Here is a 20,909-nt window from a genome sequence, read left to right on the forward strand (position 1 = left end):
CGAGTTCGGCTTCAGTGCTGTGTAATTAATGTGCAGAATTGTGCAGCGAACGATCGAAATCAAGATCTCAAAAGTGTGAAAACACACTTTTCAGAAATGGACGGTTGAGATTGAAATTTCATTTGGTGCTTAATGTGCAGTACCCAAGCAATTTCCACTGTATGAAAAATGAATTTCTGAAAGTAAATATTATCATTAAACTGTTGCCTTTTATTGTCTATTGTGAGAAATACCCTTTGTACTTGAACCAAAAACCTGTAATGTGAATTCAAAGGAAATTAAACTGATCAATAAAAATTATGTTGCAGAGCATAGTCCAAAGTCCCATGCATGAGTTAGCTTTGTTAAAAGCGTCCAATGTCAGTTTTGATACCATGAATTCAAGGGATTAGTTACCAGAAAAAGAAGAAGAAAAAAATTCAAGGGATTCAAGTAAGAGACATCTCCCCTTTTGAGAAGGATTTGGTCCCTTCAGAACTTTACAGTGATATCCCTAATGGGCTTGAATCCATGGGGACCAAATGGCATATCCCAAAATCTCGTTAAAGTATCTTCCTTTAAGATCACACATTCAGATGAGGTCCCACGCTGGAGACTAGACAAATCTGGATGATCACTTATTCCATTGGTCGCTGATTTTCATATTTTAATGAAGAAATTAAACACCATTTGTAGCTTTGAAGTGACGGCCAAGAAAGCTTCAAACTTCACTTTGCTCTGTTGTAGTCTCTGTGCAGTAGAGATTCTAAGAGGGTTCCTATATTTCTTCCTCAGTACAAGATTCGTTGCTAGTTGAGACTTGAGAGATAATCTGAAGTTGTTATTCAGCTCCACCTTTTACTGTTATGAATCTGTTCTACTTTCCTTTGACCCAGAAAAAACAGGAGCTCTTCTTTTTTTTGATAGAAAAGTTTTAAATTTTCTTATTGGCGAAAACAGTCGTGCAAGGGCGGCTTGCTTTGGTGGATAAGACATTTTAAAGTCTGCGGTACAGGTCAGCTTCACCAATCTTTCATTCTCCACCTTATTCCCAGTTTTCGTCTGTTCAGAATTTTTATAAGCTAGACTCCCGAGAATATCAGCGAGAAGTCTCAGATTTCATAGAATAAGAAAGTTGGGTTCTGCCAAATCGAGGATTTCGAAAGGAGGGTGCTTTGCGTCGTTCTTAGCAACTGGTTCATGGCCTTACTTGTCTTGCTGCCTCGTTCAGTTTCCATTGGCTTTTGAGATTCATGGCGTATCCAGTTATCAACTATAACTGAAACCCAGAAACCCCTTTGAAGCTTCAAGTTTTCCTTAATAAGGGAAGAAGAGGTACATGAATTCTCTTTAATTACTTTGTCGATTTTGTGAGATACCCATTTAAGATATCAGTCTAGGTTACTTGAATTTAGTGATTTCTGGGAGATTTCAATTCCGGGAAAGGCGGATTCGGGGTTCCCACACGTCACTTTGCCCTTTTCTCTTTCTGGGTCGCGAATTCTGTTGCACAATTTCGTAGGCATCTTTGAAAATCTCCGAGTTTTGATATTTTTATCTCTGCCACCAAATTCAAACACTCCTCCTCGGCTGAAACTTCCATCAATATTTGAGCTATGTCTAACATGGCAACTAGGTATAGTTTTCTCAACCCTGGTGGCGGTGTTAGATCAATCAGAGGTGAAGAATTTGAAGAAGAAGATGTTTGGTCGATTGCCGTGGACATGAACAACACCACTCCAAAGGTTAGAAAACCCAAGCAGGAAAGGTACTCGGTTATTTCTACTCCTACTCTAAGGCGCCTACCAACTGCTTCCAGAATGATCCCAAAGCCCAACAATTCATCTGAGTCTCATGAGGCCAAGGTTACACTGCAGCAATCTTCAGCACCTGTGAACATACCAGACTGGTCTAAGATTTATCGGAAGAAACCCTACAAAGAAACTGATGATAGCTCTGGCTATGGTGGTGGTTTTGGTGGAGCTAGTCTACGTAGTGGTGGGGGATTTGATGGCATTGTTAGTGATGATGAAGATGATGACGATGAAAATCTTATACCACCCCATGAATGGGTTGCTAAGAAGCTGGCTATGACTCAGATTTCTTCTTTCTCTGTGTGCGAAGGTGTTGGGAGGACATTGAAAGGTCGAGATCTCAGCAAAGTAAGGGATGCTGTTCTCACCCGAACTGGCTTCATTGAATAACAACAACCCACCTTCAGTTTGTTTCATGCCATGAATTGCTTTCTGCAATTGTAACTTTTTTTTTCTTTTTTGGTTTTTTGTTTGGGTATTCTGAGATCATATCTGGAAGAAAAATAAGGAACTAATAAGAAACAATGAAAAAGTATGTTTTAGTGGAAGCACCATAAGATTGACAGTTTGGGTTTTATGGGTGGAAGCTGTCAGGTGGATGATGGGGAAAGGCAAGTTGCTTGTGAACTTTTGTTTCTTTCTTTATAAATTTGATGAATCTTTTGGCTTTCCTTTTCCTTTGATGGTATCTTAGAGAGAATTTCTTTCATGATTTGTTTATTTGTCTTTGAAATGGACATTCCCCTTCTCTCTCTCCTTCCACAATAGGAAGCACAACATTCAGACGGACCACAACCAATTGCATCCCTAGCTTGCTGCAAGCTTTCTGAACACAGAATTAGAAAAATGTGGAGAAGAATTCCATTGGATGTGTCTTGTAAAAGGTATGGAAAAGATATAGAATCTATTGATCATGTTTCTAGAGCTGTATGGTCTGGATTTCCATTTTAGCATTCACTTTTTCAGCGGAAGAAACTCTTTCTTGCTCCAATGGTGAACAAAATTGGGATCAGGACAAATCTTTTGAGCAGAATCATCCATCTATCATTTGCTTCTTTTTCACTTGGTCATTTGGAAATCAAGGAATGATTTAAATTTTAACAACTACAGATGGAGATGATAAGTTGTCTTTAGTATAGAACAAAATTCCATTGAAACTTGCAAAATTTTCACCGAAATTTCTCATTTTGGAAAATGAAAAACGAAACTCATGGGGACCGAAAAAAAGTCCTTAGTTTCGATCGAAACTGTCGAAATTTCTTCGAAACTTGTCGAAACTTGGTTCAACCTAGTTGGACCAGCTGGTTCATGAGGGGAAAAAATTCCTAAATTTCGTGGGAAACTTGGAAAATTTCGTGGATACTTGAGAAATTTGTTGGAAACTTGAGAAATTTCATGGAAACCTGGGAAATTTTGTGGAAATTTGGGACTTTTTCAGGTAAATTTTGTAATTTTTCCAAATTTTCAGTTTTTTATTGTTTATTTCATGTTTCCCCAAATACCCACGACAAATACCCTCTCCATCAGGACTTCTCTATCCAAAGTGTGTATTCCCTTAGGTTGGTTATCTTAAGTATATTGATGACCAGACTCATAAAGTTACAGTTGTCAATTAATTTGACAACCATTGACATAAAATGTCATGGGATGTCTATGTTCGTTGGTTGGAGGAAAGGATGTTACGACAGTACTACATCATGATGAATACACTATTGGCACTCCTCTTAACACTAAGTTGTATTTTCTTTTTATTGTCAACTATTTTTAAGTTAGAAATTATATATTGAATATTATGTGCTTAAGTAGTTAAGTTTATAATGGTCTGTTTGGACAACTCTACATTGATGTTATGTACATTGAATGACATATCTACATTGATTTTTCTAGCAGAATACAATAAATGTATTCTTTATACTCTAATTAGCTTAAATATTTTTACCAAAAAAAAGAAGCTTAAATACCGGATCCCACCCCAAAATACGGAAACTTGATGTCGAAACTGTACGGAAAGTCCTCGGTTTCCTCGAAATTTCCCAAGTTTCAACCTAAGTTTCCCATTTTCACCCGGTCGAAACTTGAGTTTCCCTCGAATTTTTTACCATGGTCATTAGAGTACTGTTGATGGAGAAAATACAGACGATCGAGTTAGTCCAGGCCAGCAAATCAAAGACTCCATTAAAGAATGTCGACTCCAAGAGATTATGAAGATCATGCTCTTCAAGGGTTAGAAAGCTAAAGAGAGAGAAGTGGTTGGGATGTTCAAAACTTACCCCATTCAAGCTTAGTGATGGGTTATATAATTGATTCATACCTCCAAAAATAGCATGCTTCTTAGCCTTTGGATGCTCTTGTCATGAGATGGAGGGTGGAGATGGCTTCTGCAATTTGAGGATCCGAGGCACAAACAAGGGAGTCGCCTAAGCCGTCAAAGGTTCCATCAGGGGGGAACGCGTATGTCGTGCCTTTCTACCGATGTGACTGAGGCCCACGAAGAGAGGTCAAGTAGGCCGCCACCCCAAGGCTCAAGAAGATCCTTGAGTGTACATAGATTCTGACATTTGCAGCAGGGGCCCTGAGCTCATTTAATATGGTCTTGCCAAATCACGGATTGATGACTGGTATAATAGACCTTTAAATTACTTCCCAACCGATGGGTCTTTGGTGAGATATTAATCAAGGAGGAACTCAAGCCCAATATGTTGTCAAGGGTTGGCCCTAGAAACCAGTTCTTTGGACCATACAAAAATGTCGATAACAAGTACCGACCAAGGCTTTTGAAGAAAATGTTGCAGTTTCCATTATTTCTGAAAAACTCTAGAAAAACTCTCTCAAGTTTTCTACCTTTGAATTCGATGAATCAATCTGGGTGGTTACCACCTAAGGGTATCAATCGGTACGATTTTGATAATTTGCTACGGTTTCAATACGGTACCAACTTTGAATATTGAAAACCAAAACCAAAACCGTACCGTACCGAATTTACACGGTACAGTATGGTGTCAGTATTTGCAAAAACGGTTTGGTACAGTTTCGGTATTAAATTGGTACGGGAAAATGGTTTAAACATCGTATCTAATGCGGCACACTTTTTGTATCGAACAAACCCATGCCAATTTTGTTATTAGTTCATTAATATCCTAATAAAATTGCGACCAAACAATCGATAGAAGTTGATATTAACAAAGACAAAGCAAGTAAATCTAATTAATAGAGACAAAAACAAGTAAATCTAAGAAGAGGAGTGAAAGACGAAACGAAAAACTGAAAATAGGGAATTATGGATAGGGTAAAAGTAAAATGTTTTCATTGAAAAATGACATTTATATCTCTTAATTTGGTACGGTACCAATTCGGTACAGTTTTGGTACATACCGACGGTATGAGTAACTAAAACCGGAACCGTACCGAAGAAATTCGGTTTCGGTACGTATTGTACCGAATTTTGAAAGGTGCGGTACGGTGCGGTTTTAGACGGCACGATTCGATACGGTTAAACGGTTTAGATAAGCAATTGACACCCTTATTACCACCTCAGCAAGGATGGTTTAAATTGAATTGTGAAGCTGCCCTGGATACTTGTGAATCTAAGAAGGGAGGGATTGGTATTGTGATTAGAAACTCGGATAATGACTTGCAACCTAGTTATTAGCTGAAGCACCAGCACTTAGGAAGGATTTATTGCAAGCCATTAGAAGTGGAGCTAATTGTTTAGTGGTGAAGTCAAATTCAAAAGACTTGATTCAACGGATAAATCTGAACTCCTGTATAGTCTTCCACTTGGATTCAATGATGTCAGTTATCATTTAGCTGAAGATGGCCTTTGAGGCTATTAACTATAACTTCATTTCAAGAAACTCCAAGAAGTTTGCAACAGATTCCTTGTCTAAGGTTGGCCATCCGTTGCCAAAAGTTTGGGAAAATATCAATCTTTAGCTTTTGAATTTTTGTAATTCAGATGTCAATGTTTGTATGCAGCTCTAGTACTCAATAAATTTATTTGACACCATAATAATAATATAAAAGACTTCGAACTCATAATGAGACCCTTTTTTTCTTGGTAAATCTAATGACATAATCATCTATCATCTACCTTACAATTAAGCCCATAAAATTAAATATTTCAATTTTGTAGCCAAATAGTTGCAGTCAACAATGAAGAATGCTTGAAATGGCTTCAACACAAGATTGATTAATGAAACATTCTAATTCCTTGAGAGCCAATGATCTAAGCCTCTCCACCACTAATTCCTTTTGCTCTACACCATGATCACCAACCGTTGATTTCATCTTCCCATGTATCATGCCTGCATAGCGTCCAAATCTTCTCAAGCTTTCTCTCTCTTCTTCAGTGGCCCCACCCAAGATGGCCCCACACGCAGCTCCACATCCGTAGACTAATCCTTCTTTCTTCTCATCATCATCTGATCCACTGCATCGCATCTGCAGGTACTGTTCCTTCACCATCCCTTGTGAGCCCATTGCACGCGTGATCTCGGTTATCACCTTCAAGATCAGTTCCGCTTCATCATCATCTGGACGGTGATGATCTGAGGGCCTAGCCAACAACTCGTACCCGAAACTCAAAATGCCATCACCTGTGAGAAGCTCAATGCCTGCTGGATATGAAGGATGGTGGTCACTATCTTGATTGGCTCCCAGATGCCGATCAGACAGTGGGAGACGCTGTTGCAGCAGTGATGCTGTATGCATGAGGTGCAAAGCTGAGGCTGTAGGGATGGCTTTGTCTGGTTGGCCGCCGACGAGTTCACAGGCGGCGACGGTGAGGGCTGGAGCCATGGTTTTTGGGGTGGAGAAGACCAGGTAATGCATGGGCTCGTGCACTAAAATGGGTGGTCGTACCTGGATGGCTTGTCTGAGGTGGGTGTCGATGGTGGCGTTGATGGAAGCCCAGTATGACTGAAGGTGGTTCTGTGGAACAAAGACATTAGTGGTGGGTTTGAAATGGTGAGGAGCTTCCGTAGAAGGAGAGGTCATGAGATGCCTCAGAGATGCTGCGGAGCCTTCCATGGAGCCTTCAAGAGGAGAAGAAAGAGAGGAACGAATTGTAACCAGCAAAAAAGAAAGTGAAACATTAAAAGACAAGTAGAGAAGGGTTCTTTTAAGCTTATCTTCAAGCAGGTGGAGTCCCAAAAGTCCTACATTGCAAATGGGCTGGCAATGATGGTGGTGGGATCCTTATTCCTGAGCTGCTACACTACTAGGAACCTGTCCTTTCATTTTCATGCGCGCCCTGGCCCTTCCACGGATAAAGCTTAAAAAGCTTCAGTCCTGCGCCTTTAATGCGTAGGACGGACTGTCCTGCAAAATTTTGGCCCGCCGAATCCAAACTTTTTCTATTGAGATTTCGATCTCAACCGTTCAACTTGATCTAACAGTCCCTTTTATTTCACTGGACGATCCTAAATAAGATTGAAGCAAGGTCCACCTTCTATTGGCACTTGCAACAAGTGGGACAAGATATGGGTTTGGCAACTTACTCAGATCCGAAATCCTCCGTCTAGGTCTTTGAGGCTTTCTCACCACAAATATTGTGCGGGATAGTAAAAAACTAAACATGTAATTACCCATCTAAAAAAGGGTTGCCTGTTTGATTCACGTGAAACATGTTTAGGCATTGCAAAAAAAAAAAAACAAAAACAAAAACAAAAAAATAAAAAAACAAAAATATGTTTAGGTGCAAAGTATATTATGTCGCCGAAATGTCTTGCACATTATGTGGTTTAAATGTCACGACATTTTAGCAAAAAATTGGCATGTCGTTCAGGGGCAACACGTCGAAATGTCCTTGCACATTATGTGGTTGAAATGTCACGACATTTTAGCAAAAAATTGGCATGTCGTTCAGGGGCGACACAAAACCAAGCATTGAAATGATAACAACCAAAAGTAGTCGAGAAATTGCTAAAGAAATCATCGAATCGGTGAAATATCGACAAAAATTGAAGCTTTCATTGCTAGTGGTATGAATTCTACCACTACAGGTACTATTGGATGTTGGAAGAGAACAATAGTTCGAAGCTTTCTCCTTCACCTTCTCCGACTCCGATAACGGAAACGCCTCACAACCCTCATCACTGCAACTCTTCTCCACCACTGTAGGTCCGTCCACAAGTACATCTGCGACCTCTTTTCTCTAATATTTCTCTCTTTCGTTTCAAGTGAAGTAACAGCTAGATTCAAGTAACTCCGGAGACTTGATTTTATGGAGGTTCAACCACCAAAATGTCGTCATGTCGGTGGAGTCGCCAGCTAGCGACATGCAATTTTTGGCCGATATTTCGAACCTTGTTTAGATGTAAGCGTAAAGTTGGCTTGGTTGTAAATTTGTGATCCAACTGACTCTCACATCACAAGCCAAAATCCTAGGTGAGTACAAAGAGTAAATTAAAGCATAAGTGAACTTGTGGGCCTAGTTCTTGGTTGAACCAACCAAATCACTAATGTGATGGCCCCAATGTCGGTTGAAAGTTCAACCCATAATCAGTTCATTCTTGAATCTAAGTTACACCGACTCAAGGTTTAAAGTATCCATATCAAGTATTCTATCAATTAGGTGATTTTAAGAAATATATTGTCTAGTATCGATCATAAGACCGTGCTAATCAATACATTTTAGTGCAATTTAATACATGTCCTTCTAAAAGAACAAAAAGATGTAATGATACGAATAGGTATTAATATACCGAATCATATTGTACCATGAGATACTTTAAACTATAGTTAACACTTATGATCAACTTTAAATCATCATCATTAGATGAGACTTGATGTATCCATTCCAAAAATAACTCAATTTTATTCTCCAAGATTCATAGAGTTTCAAGTTTATTTGATTGGTCAAGCTCAACCACCAGATCAAAGTCCCTTGTTTGAGATTTTCAAACTTCTTTCTTTAAAGGGATCTTGTGGTCAATAGACAAAGCGTACAGTTCTGATGGGCCAATCACAACGACTTCTAATTAAAAGTTGGTAAGTGGGGATCGGCTTCTCTTTCTTTTTGTCTCTCACCTCTTTTCATGCAGGTTTACTTTCCATTTAAAATTTTGAAACACTAATCTAAGGGATTGGTTCAATTGATAGAAACCAATATAAATTCAGAGTTTGAATTTCCTTCAAATCAGGAAGATGAAAGCGAAGTAAGGAGACAATTTAAAGCATAACATGTTGTTTAAGAGATACTCTTACTAATTATATATTTAAATCAAATTATAAGATGGAGAAAAAACTTATAAAAACGTGAGAAAAACAAAATTTCCTAACAAACAGTTCTTTTAAAATCAAAATATCATAATTTGTTGATTTCACCAATCAAGTGATTAGTGATGATCTTTAATAGAATTAAACATATTCAAATTCTTGAAACATGTATCTATCAATCACCTATTACGATTTTTATTTGCAGCAGCCACCGCTAACGGTGTTGATTGCGCCACGTAATCAAAATATGATCAAACAGTTGAGAATCTAATGGCGGGTTTACTCATAAATATTATCTTTTATTTTTACATTTTAAAGGGTTTAAAGTTTACTAATTTATAAAATCAAACCCCTCATTTACTTGAATCCCAAATCCCTATTTTATTTTGCTTGCCCGAATCCCCGTGACTTGGGACTATGCTTCCTAGAAACCAGAGCACTTGCAGGAGAGTGCATGAGAGGTTAAGTGTTGGTTGCCAAAATCCAGAGAAAAGGATCAAATAATTAAGGAAAGAAAAGAATATACGACATAAGTTACGAGCTGAATCCAAACCATCAACGGAGAACCGAATTACGAATACGGTCTTCTCAAACAAGGCAAGAAAAATTGGGATTCGCGGAGTACTTTGGAGAGAAAGTGCAAATATATTCTCTCTTCAATCCTGAAGTCTCCCGTGTGTTTTATAAACCGAAGTGCTCTGGTTTCTCCAAAGTCTGGTCCCAAGTCGCATGGATCTGAGCAAACAAAATAAAAATAGAGATTTGGGAGTCGGGTAAATGAGTGGTCTACTTTGAATATTAGTAAACTTTAAACCCTTAAAATATAAAAATAAAAATAAATATTTACAAATAAACCCCGCCATTTAATTCTTAAAACAGCTACTACGACTCTCATGTGTCAAATCTTCATGTAGATTCATGCCATTAATCCAACGAACATTCTCTTTTAAATATCAAGACTTTAAGATGTTAGAGAAAAAAAAATCTTACCAAAAACAAACAGAGAATCTCTATTCACTGATGCAATCGCATTAGATAATAAGCGTTGTTTACAGTTTCTACTTTCTATGTAAAGTAGATTCTTTTTATTTTAATTTTTAAGATATTCTTGAGACAATAAAACTAGATTAAAAATTATTTGAATTCTATTTCAGTCCAAACCGACCACCAATGTGGTCTATTTGCTAACTTCAAAACTGGATCTCGTCAAAGCCATAACCTTCATTCTATATCTACCATTTCTTGTAATTTCTCTTAGACATCAACACATTTTTAAAAGTAATTTATTACAAATTCAAATCACTTCTCATATCCCTATAATGAATTTTTTATTCTAAAGGATAAAGGCATCTATTTTCTTATGTTTCTCCATTATACATTATGAATGGAACTCACTAGAGGGTTGATATTTTATTTTTCTTATCATAATTTAGAGGTGAATTTCAGTCTTAAGATGTGGTGATGAAGTGTGAAGAGAGTGCAGATCGAATCCCTCCCATGTGGCAACATCAGGGTATAAAATGGAAAGAGAGAATGGGGTTTCTCTTGCTTTTGGCATATTAGGCAAACATGACAGGCTATTAGCTCAGTGGTATAGTAAACTGATGACAATTGCATTGTCGTGCCTGAACAACTTTGACTCTTAACCCATAAGTAGTTCAAGATACTCATCAGTGTCTGATCCGGAGATGAGATGTAAATCATCCTCCTTGCCGTCCTTGGCGACTCCACTTCTTTGTAAGCCCCCTTAGAGATAGGGGCGAACTGCCTTGTCTACAAAGCAGAGTGACCTCACTATATCAATGAGTGAAGGGCCCGCCACAGCGAAGGAGGCTTTGATGAGAACTCAGGGCCTACCCAAGGAGGAGGTACAAGTTGAATCATCTGAAGCTAGCTCTTCTGCTATGTTTTCCACAGTTGCTACAATTGGATTAATGGTATTATTAATGACTACTGCCACTGGATAAGTTGTTACTAGATTTTCCAATATAGAAAGGTAGGGGCCAAAGGATATGAAACAACTGGTTGGAACATGGAGTTGCTCAACTCTGCAAATGAAAAGAGGAATCCTTCACGTTACCAATTTCATTATTGGGAATTATTTTGTTAAGAGTCGTGAATTCATTAAGGTCTTCATTACCTAAGAGACTTGACTTTATCTTTTAACTCCAATGGAAAAGAAGAAGAAAAAATATTTAAATTACACAAATCCCAAATGATTGAGATGTGAGTGAACATGGTAAAGAGTATAATATATATTTGTTATTTTGTATTAAATAAAATAAATGACGAAAATACCCTCCAACAGAATAGTTGGGATGTCAGTTGGGTTGTCGCTGCAAGTAACAGCTTGAGGTAGATACGGCAGCAGTAGCAGAAGGCAGATTCAATGCTTAAACCAGTAACCGACCAAACCCATCAGAGAATGTTATGACGACACGTGGCAAATCATGTGATGTGGGGTCACATGACAGCACCCATTTCAAGGAAATCCACGTGACTGAAGCTTAAGTGAAACTGAAGCCCAAGCCCACCAATAAGAGCCAGTCACGTGCCCAACTAAAGCTATTTCAGATCTAGTCAGACATCAATCAAGTATCCCGATCTACTAATGCTAATCATCGTCGCTTTTATCAACCCAAAAAAATATATTAAATAAAAAAAGGGGTTAATCATCGTCGTCTTCCGTCGGAAAAAGAAAATCTTGCAAAAGCGGAGATACAAGCTGCGTGCAATCCTGCTGTTAACTAGCGAGTGTCTAAATCGGTCGAGGCATCCCCAAATAAAAAATCTTCTGGCTTCCACCACCTTCGTCTCTCCTTTTTAGGAGCGCTAGAATAACCGGTTAAGATTTAAATATTAATTTAATTTAAAAAATTTAAAATAATTTTATAATTTTTTTTCTTTTTCAACTAGTTATTTGCCATAAATGTATACTATGTTTTCCGTCTAATAATTGATTTTCATACATAGAAAGAAAATTAAAAGAGAAATTCTAAAATTTTGGAAAATAAATGAGAGAAATTTCAAATAGCTGGGGAAGGCATGGCTTCCTAACCTCAATGTTGTCCCTGGCATGTAATAATAGAGATTTGCTTTTCTCTCACATTTTTCATATTAGATATTAAGAGAGGGTCTACCTCTAAATTTTGATAGGAAAAATCAAAGCTTAACCCCCCCCAATAGTAAGGCCCACTTATAGTGTGCGGTGGAAAAGTGAGGAGAGTTTAGACTTCTGCCACCAAGGTTTAAATGAACAGTATCGAAGATTGTATTAGTTAGGTGATTCTAAGAGCTATATAATTTGGTATCAAGTATTGTGTCGAATTGGTCAATATATTTTTGTATAATCTAATATATGTCTTTTTAAAAAATTGAAACATACCGATATGTATCATATCGATTGTATCTAATATGGATATGTGTCCACTAACATCACATTATTTATAGCGATACTTTACTTTAAATCTTGCTTTTCTTTGATTGGTAGAGGATCTCAACTCTTCATCTCTTGGATTTGGCTTCTCTTCTTAAAGAAGCTCTCTCAATGAGTCCTAATGAGTTTTTTTTTTTACCATGTAGAATACTTTTTTGGAATGAAGTTTATCTGGACCAGCTTTCGCGCACCACGACTACATCCTCACGACCATGTAAAATACTTTAATCCAAAGGCTATAATAGATTCAATGAGTGTCCTTGGATTAGAATACTTATCCATGACAATCGCTCAACACTATCCCCGAGAGGATCCAAAACCCTCTATCAGGTGGCTTGTGCTTACCAAGTGTCGCGGTGGGAGCCTTTAGGTTTAACCGTTTAAGTAGTAGGTTAGTGAAATGGTAATTAATTAGTTAATAATAATTGATTAAGTAGTAGCTTTTCGTTTATAAACTTATCAACTGTAGAAGGGTAATTATGTAATTACTCGCTCTGCGGACAGTGACAGGATGACGGAAGCATTTAAAAAATGGGAGGTTTATTGAAGAGTGGTTTGCAATTTTGATATAAGGCTGAGCTGTTGGGGGGTCTTCTCAGTATTGTGGTTTGTGAATCCTTCTCTGCAAAGAGAGAAGAAGAAAGCTTGATGCTGGAACCAAAAAAAGCTGAGTAAAGGAGAAGTGAAGTAGAATTTATTCTTCCTTTCTCCCCTGTCTCCTTCTGTTAATCTGCCTCTCTGTGCATATCACTTCCCCTCCTTCAGTTTCAGATTTTCATTTCCAGAACCTCATGTGATTCGCTGATCAGTGCTCTGAATTCTGAGGACATGGTTATTCGAGTTTGAGGAACCCTTTTTGAAATTATAAAAGATGAGTTTTTCTTCAGAAAGTTTGTGACTTGGGTTACAGAAAGGAGGAGCCAAAATGTCTTTCAAGAACAAGTTCATAGAGCCGCCTTCTAAGAGCGTTGTGTCAAGGAGATGGACCATGTTGCTTTGTGTCGGCAGCTTTTTAATTGGAATGCTCGTCACTACCAGGTATTTCACCATTTGGGGTTTCTTCTTTGTTTCTTGCGTTCCAACCTGTTTATATCCTTAATGGCGATTTCTTTTTCTTTCTCTGGGGTTTGCTTGCCGTTTTTATTGTCTACCCACAATTGTTCATCTTTTAAACTCAGTGCCGAATACCCATAATCAAGCGAGTTAAACTTCTGGGTCTTGAAATTCTCTCTTGTACTGTTTCAAATGGATTTTGATTTTCATGAGTAACTATGATGTAATGGTTTACCATGTCAATTTACCTTTCATTATCTTTCAATATACTGTATGCGGTGATGCGGTTCTTGGTACTTTGGATTGAGTTCTTGTTCATATCATTCTGGGTTTACCTATTTCTGTTATTTTCTACTTCCTTCTCCCTCTTCTACTGCAAATCTTTCTAGTCGGCCATAAGTGCTGGATAGATCTGAATTTGAATTTCTGGTCTGACCCAACACCATAGAACTCTTCCTTTGCAAGCGTTAAGGAATCTCATGTGGTTGTCAGCATGTGCTTCAATTTGAATATTGTATATACAGATCAAGGTCAATCTAATTATTCGACATCCCTTTTCTACATTTGCATCTGTTCGATAACGCAGTCCTTTTTTAAAGAAAAAAAAAATTAATTATGATAATTATATTAATGTCCCTACGTGTTTGAGCTCTCACCTCTAGTAGATCCGCGTATGGCGCAAAACTGTGACTTATTCTTTCTCTCTCTCTCTTTGTCTTTCTAAAGTTCATCATAATCTCTTGGTGTCACGGTTATTATATATGGTATGCCTCACCATACTGTAATCCTATTTAGGGTATCTATAATTGGAAAATTCTCAATGATTACTATGTGTTGGACGATGGTGCATTTCTCCCCCCCCCTCCCCTCCCCTCCCCCACCATAATCCATATATTGTTGGGTGTTTTATTTGTAATTTAATCAATTGAGAACTGCTGTTGCATATGGCATCCATAGGTATAAATTGTTCCTAATTTACTGTAGACTTGGTAACTACCTCCACACATTCCCCCCCACCCCCAAATCTCTTTCTCTGAATTTTCATATCAAGTAGTTTTATATTACTCATTCTAATCTAAGAAAGTGTTTATTTTTCTAAGAAAGGAATGTTTTATGTATGTTGTATTTATCAATATCAATCTCTTTGGTAATAGAACGTGGGATGTTCCGGAAGCAGCTGATGCTAAAGGGCTAATGAGGAATAATGCTGAGGATGAAAAGCTAAACCTAGTATCAGAGGGTTGTGAGCCTAGATATGTGAGTATATTTATCCTATTAACATTCTGTTTTATGTAATAATGTATGTAAGTATGGACTTGTATCCTCCAATAAGTACTTTGTATTCTAATTTTGTTTCTTTCTTTCCTTCTTTTTTTCTTTTGTTTTTGGTGTTTGATAGAAGGGCACAAGGCGTGATTCCAAGGACATTCTAGGAGAAGTTTCAAAGACTCATAATGCTTTACAGTAAGTCAAGATGGTTTCCTCGCCCACCCTCACCTCCCTCAAAAAAATAAAATATCTTAAAATTTGATGGGTAGCTAGGAGCTAGAGATGATTTATTATCTATTTGATACTAATGTACAATGTACAAACACTAATGATATGCAGAACCCTGGATAAAACAATTTCGAACTTAGAGATGGAATTAGCAGCTGCAAGGGCCACCCATGACTCTATACTCAATGGATCTCCAATATCTGAGAACCAAAAGATCTCTCAGTCCACAGGGAAAAGAAAATATTTGATGGTTATAGGAATAAACACTGCTTTTAGCAGTAGGAAGCGGAGAGATTCGGTTCGTGCTACTTGGATGCCACAAGGTTTCTGGACTGATTCCCTGCTTTTATTTTTCTATTGAATGCATGTCTTTGATCCTGCATGTTGCTTGCCTGAAGCTGATTTATTGTACTGGGATCTCTCAAAAAATTGGAATAGGTGAAAAAAGAAAGAGACTGGAGGAAGAGAAGGGAATCATTGTTCGCTTTGTAATTGGTCACAGGTAAGAAGATAAATTTTTCTAAATCTAAATTCAATTGTTCATAAACTTATTCCTTTTTCCTCTTAATTTTATTGAGCTTCATAGCTTCAGGTTTCAACTGCTTGCCTCACTTGTGTATTCCTGTGGTTTATATGTATTCAACTATTATGACTGGGGAAGTGGCATTGACATGCATTGATGAGAGTTTCATAGCCATAAAGGTTACAGATTCAAGATTATATAATTCTACTTACTTGCATAGTGGCAATCGAGTTCATTCATTTGTTTGTCTCTAGGGGTACATTTAGCAGCCAGAATAGTAGATAACCCTCATCAGTCTATAATCATGGTTCTCAGTTAGGAGTCTTAGGACATCCTAGAACTATTTTCCACTGAGGAAACTGTGACATATGAACCCTATACCAGAAAGCAGGCTTTCGTAGAATAGCTGAATTTTACACTCTATACTTGAACCATTTGTAAGTTTGTCCATGGTTTGTCCATGGATGGACATCTAATCTCAGCCGAGATGTCATGGAATCCTCAGCAGTTTTGGTTTTCATATTTCGATCATAAGAAAATTTTCATTCGAACTTACTAAGGTTGCACTAACAATTCCAAAGTGAGATGCATCTGCTACCATGAACCGTTGTAGAATTTGAACCACTTTTTGTGACCTAGAACAGCAGTATCTTCTCAGCATTCTTTCAACCAAGATTTCTCCTTTCCCCATGCCCCACCACTCATTGACTTTGGTTCTGTGCGCAAATCAATTTTTTGTGTATCTTTTTTCCTGTTTGGTAGAGGGAGAATAAAGGTGATTGAAGCCACTAGGGATTGATATAATATCTTGATTGGATACAAACAAGTGCAAGGCTTCCTCTGTGCTGGGCTTGATCCGTATTAATAAGCATATGTTTTCATAGATAGGTTCAAATGGAAAGTATGATTTTAATGAATCAGAGGGCTAATAATTTTTTTTCACTTAAAATTTCATCTTCAGTGCTACATCAGGTGGTATCTTGGATAGAACTATTGAAGCAGAGGATACAAAGCATGGGGACTTGCTCAGGCTGGTAATGCTTTTGTACGGGTTTCATATTTCATTGTTATTTTATGCCTGCTAAAGCACACACTGAGTGTATTCTCAAATTTATTTATTTTTTTTAGTCTAAAAAAGAAGTTACTGGATATCACTTAGTGTATAAATAAGTTGATACTATGACAGGATCATGTGGAAGGGTACCTTGAATTATCAGCCAAGACAAAGTCCTATTTTTCTACTGCTGTTGCTTTATGGGATGCAGATTTCTACATCAAAGTTGATGATGATGTCCATGTAAATATAGGTACAGAAGAAATGCTTATTATGTATCTTTTCTTAATCACGGATTTGCAAATTTGTGTGACTGTCCAGATAGGGGATCATTTTCATTGTTTTTGTTGGAGAAGGAGAGCTTTTGGAAAGAAAATAAAACGCTTGGAACATTTTATGCTAGTAACCATTTTAGCAATAACTTCTTTCAAGTATCGATGTTCAGCAGAGGCAGCCTAGACATCCATGTATGCTTATGCTACAATGCCACAATGGTCAACACAGGATTTAGGATTATTAAATCCTGTTTTTAATAGGTTTATTACAATAAAGGATGATAGAGAGATCCAATGGCTGTGCCATTTCAACATTTTTTCTTGGAATTTAGGGAAGTTGTTGAAAAACGAAGAACTAAAAAGTGTGATGTGCCTGATTGGAGAACCTTCTTTTTGGTTGCTCATGTTTCCTTCATCAAGTGGGTTTCTAATGGTTGATCCCAACTGATGAGTGTGACTTCTAATTGATCAGTTTGGATGTGAAAAGAATGACCGTGTTGACAGCAAACCAAGTTTTATGATGTATGGCTGTACATCAACTCCTTTGTCCCATAATCATGACCAGAGATTAAAACTTCAGAACTGGATATTTGCCGAATCAGGCGAGGCAATGATGACTCTGGCTGATCCATGTAGAGATTCTTGGATGAGGGCAGATTAATAACCAATTCAGTTGCTTCTGATATGCGACCCGGTTCTGGATTTTTGAACCCTGATCATGTCAGAAGTGGAATTCCTTGCCACTTTCTAAAATGGTTGAATTTCAAAAGTGTGCCCTTTTCTTGTTGGGGGAATGCATTGTTCTCAAGTTCCTTTTGGATACATTGTTTTGATTTACTGTAGAAAACTGTGTCTTGACTGTCATATTTTTCCTTTTGGGGGGACTGGGCATCATTAGAGTGTCCTTTAGTCTGCCAAAGATTACAATATTGCTAATGTGGAAGGAAGGTCTGTTAATATAGTCTTTCATGGTTTCTTGTCCCATTGATTTACTCTTGAATTACTGCAGCAACACTTGGAGCAACTTTAGCTAGACATCGCTCAAAGCCCCGGGTGTATATTGGATGCATGAAGTCTGGTCCTGTCCTTGCTCAAAGGTAAGCTATCCTGTCTTAAAGTCTTAAACTGGTCTAGTGGCTTGATTTTTTCTGATTGGGGAAAATGCTGATCATTGGATATTGGTATGCCATTGTCATGGGACAGAGGAGTTAGATACCATGAACCTGAGTTCTGGAAATTCGGTGAGGCGGGAAACAAATACTTTCGGCATGCTACGGGTCAGCTATATGCCATTTCAAAGGATCTAGCTACCTATATATCAATAAACCAGTAAGGCTTGGCTACTTCAGAAAAAGCTTTGTGTGTATATGGTTCTGTAGTTGTTGAGTACATTCAGTTTCCCTTTTGACAGTTCACATGTATATATATATATATATATGTTTTCTCAGGCACGTGCTTCACAAATATGCTAACGAGGATGTTTCATTGGGAGCATGGTTTATTGGCTTAGATGTGGAACACATTGATGATAGAAGATTATGTTGTGGTACCCCACCTGGTAAGTTATTTGTTTCTCGTGATATTTTGAAATTTCTGTGCTTTAGGGTTGTTTGAAAATGAGTAGTATCTGTGCAAACAGTTCAATTTGATTAATGTTGAAATTGAATTACTCTGAAATCAATGGGGCTGTGTACTAGTTGAAACAAATTGAGTCTGTCCAACTCAGCATGTTTTCATGAAGCGATGGTTGGTCTTAGGCTCAGCTCTGGTCAGCTCATCTTAGCTTATGTCTTGGGCCCAAGTAGAGCCAGATTCTGATCCAGATACGAGCACCCAGGATCAACTGCAAAAAATGAACCCCAGGATCAAATGAAAAAATAAAAAAAAAAAAAAAAAAAAAAAAAAAAAAAGAAAGAAAGAAAGAAAGAAAGAAAGAAAAGAAGAAAAAAGAGAGAGAAGAAGAAGAAAAATACAATAACCTAGGAGTTTACAAGATAAATTGGTTACAATGGTGCCAGTCACCCCAACAGCATAAGCTGCCCCCAGCCCCTCAGCCAATGGCTACCTTAACACTCACATAAGCATTCCATAACCTCATTTCCCACTTTCCCCCTATTTGTAATCTCCTAATCAACACTAATACTTTCTCTCCTCCACATGGCACGATCTTGGGGCCCTAACAGATCCAAATTTAATTACAATACCAACTAGGTCTAAACAGAAACTAACGATGGAGTTCAATATCTTAGAAAGTTCAACTATACTTTATAAAGGATATTTTGCACCCGAGCTAATTGAGTAAGAACTGAGGAGCACCCTAGCTCTGTTGATGATCGATAGAGTTGTGTTCAGTCTTGAGTTAGGGCACAGGTAAGCTATGGTAGCTTCAGTTTGTCAGCCTTACCAGAGATGTTGTCATCCCTCTTTTCCAGTCCAGTGTCTCCATTGAACAACAGAGCTGTTTCTAATTGGAACCTTGCACCAATTTAGAAGGTATTAAAGAAGGGAGATGCATATTATGATTGAATCTGAAGCTGTGCATGTGGCTTTCCAATTTGTTAAAATTTTCTTTTTATTAGTGAGTTGCCACTTGGGTTTTCCATTGCTTAAAAGCATCTCTGCAATGTTATGGAATTAGAGCCTACAAATATCACTAGCTCTTTTCTATGAATGATACTCAGAGCCACAAAATGTCTCATCCAACTTTGAATTAAAAAAAAAAAAAAATGTTGCTCTGGTAGTAGTTTTGATTTCAAAACAATTTCTTTTACTAATTGAATTTCTTACCTCAGATTGTGAGTGGAAGGCTCAGGCAGGCAATATCTGTGTTGCTTCATTTGATTGGACTTGTAGTGGGATTTGCAAATCTGCTGAGAGAATCAAAGAGGTTCATCAGCGGTGTGGCGAAGGTGAAAATGCTCTCTGGAGTGCAGTTTTCTGAGAAGCAGGCTGAAGTTCTTCCAAACTCAGGAAGAAATAGAATGAGAAGGAAAGCATATGGTGCGCGAGTCTTCTGGTGTAGAAAATGTATTTAACATCACAATGTAGAATTAGAGTTGGAAGAGAGAGAGCCTTGCTGCCTTTGAAATGGGTTTTTTGCTGTTGTAGCAGGGGAGACCACTTCTAAAGCAGAGGCAAGCAAGAGGTTATCACCACCATTCTTTAAATGCTTGGAAGGCCATATTGTAACTTACTTTTGAGTGGCTACTGAGCTTCAAAATAAATGCTAATTTTTAGTGCAGCTTTTGCTGCCATTTGTTCCATAAATTAGTGAAAGCTGTTTTAGGCTTTGATGGGTCTTTCCTCCTTTTCATTATTACAACTCAAATGCTGAGAAAGATGCTCATTTGATTGCTTTCCTTCAGTTGGAAGATAGCTTTTTATATCATTTCAGGATATCCCCATAGAGTGCCCATTGAGCCCTCAGAGAATTGCCACGTGTTTGATTCCAATCTAAAGGCTATGGTAAAACAGTTTCTTGTTTGTCCAATTTGTAGATTGATGGAAAACAGTTCCTTGAGAAAACAAACAAGAAAAAAAAAACAGCTTGTTGATCAATTTGAAACCCACATTACTATAAAAGCACTAATATTGGACAAATAAAATTTAATTTTCAAGTTCCTCCACAATCCTTTTTATAAAAAATTAAAAATAAAAAAGAAGAAACGAAGAAGAGGAAGATGAAGAAGTTGAACAGACCCTTTCCTTGGAGTTCAAATAAAACTCAATTGAAAAAACGAAGAATGAAGATTAAAATTTAAATCGAGAGGTACCTCTTCCAGAAAATTTCCAGAAAAAAAGAAGTCGTTGATATCGAGAACAAAGGGGAAAACTGAATAGTTCTTCCTATTTGATCATCTTCCACAATCTTTGTTCAAGCCAGAAGCAGATTGAAGAGAGCTTGAACAGAGACTTGTTGGACAAACTTTTAGGAAGCAAAAGAATGGAGATTAAAATCTAAATAGATTTACCTCAGAGAGTGTTCATATTTAATGGAGATATGAAGGCAAAGTCTATGGAAACAAGAAGCAGGGTGAAGATGACAAAGACTGAAGAAGAT

General features: G+C 37.6%; 3 protein-coding genes across 3 annotated transcripts; 2 read left to right on the plus strand and 1 right to left on the minus strand.

The window, feature by feature from the left end:
* Positions 1–662: 662 nt before the first annotated feature.
* Positions 663–2,469, plus strand: LOC149004245 (protein S40-6-like). Its single transcript, XM_089168587.1, has one exon. It carries the CDS (start codon positions 1,596–1,598, stop codon positions 2,181–2,183), a length of 588 nt encoding a protein of 195 aa, XP_089024713.1. The 5' UTR covers positions 663–1,595; the 3' UTR covers positions 2,184–2,469.
* A 3,261-nt stretch (positions 2,470–5,730) lies between these two features.
* LOC149004246 (heterodimeric geranylgeranyl pyrophosphate synthase small subunit 2, chloroplastic-like) lies at positions 5,731–7,003 on the minus strand. The gene has a single exon (XM_089169235.1). The coding sequence runs from the start codon at positions 6,819–6,821 to the stop codon at positions 5,940–5,942; it is 882 nt and encodes a 293-aa protein (XP_089025361.1). The 5' UTR covers positions 6,822–7,003; the 3' UTR covers positions 5,731–5,939.
* Positions 7,004–13,034: 6,031 nt separating this feature from the next.
* LOC149004247 (putative beta-1,3-galactosyltransferase 2) lies at positions 13,035–20,273 on the plus strand. Its single transcript, XM_089168279.1, has 11 exons — positions 13,035–13,485; positions 14,655–14,757; positions 14,900–14,964; positions 15,109–15,320; positions 15,436–15,499; positions 16,482–16,554; positions 16,707–16,827; positions 17,859–17,946; positions 18,053–18,178; positions 18,298–18,407; positions 19,642–20,273. The coding sequence occupies exons 1-11, from the start codon at positions 13,373–13,375 to the stop codon at positions 19,788–19,790; spliced, it is 1,224 nt and encodes a 407-aa protein (XP_089024405.1). The 5' UTR covers positions 13,035–13,372; the 3' UTR covers positions 19,791–20,273.
* Positions 20,274–20,909: the final 636 nt, after the last annotated feature.

The sequence above is a fragment of the Hakea prostrata genome, chromosome 9 (assembly GCF_041222555.1).
Source record: "Hakea prostrata isolate BN-2017 chromosome 9, UWA_Hpros_2, whole genome shotgun sequence".
Lineage (NCBI taxonomy): Eukaryota > Viridiplantae > Streptophyta > Magnoliopsida > Proteales > Proteaceae > Hakea > Hakea prostrata.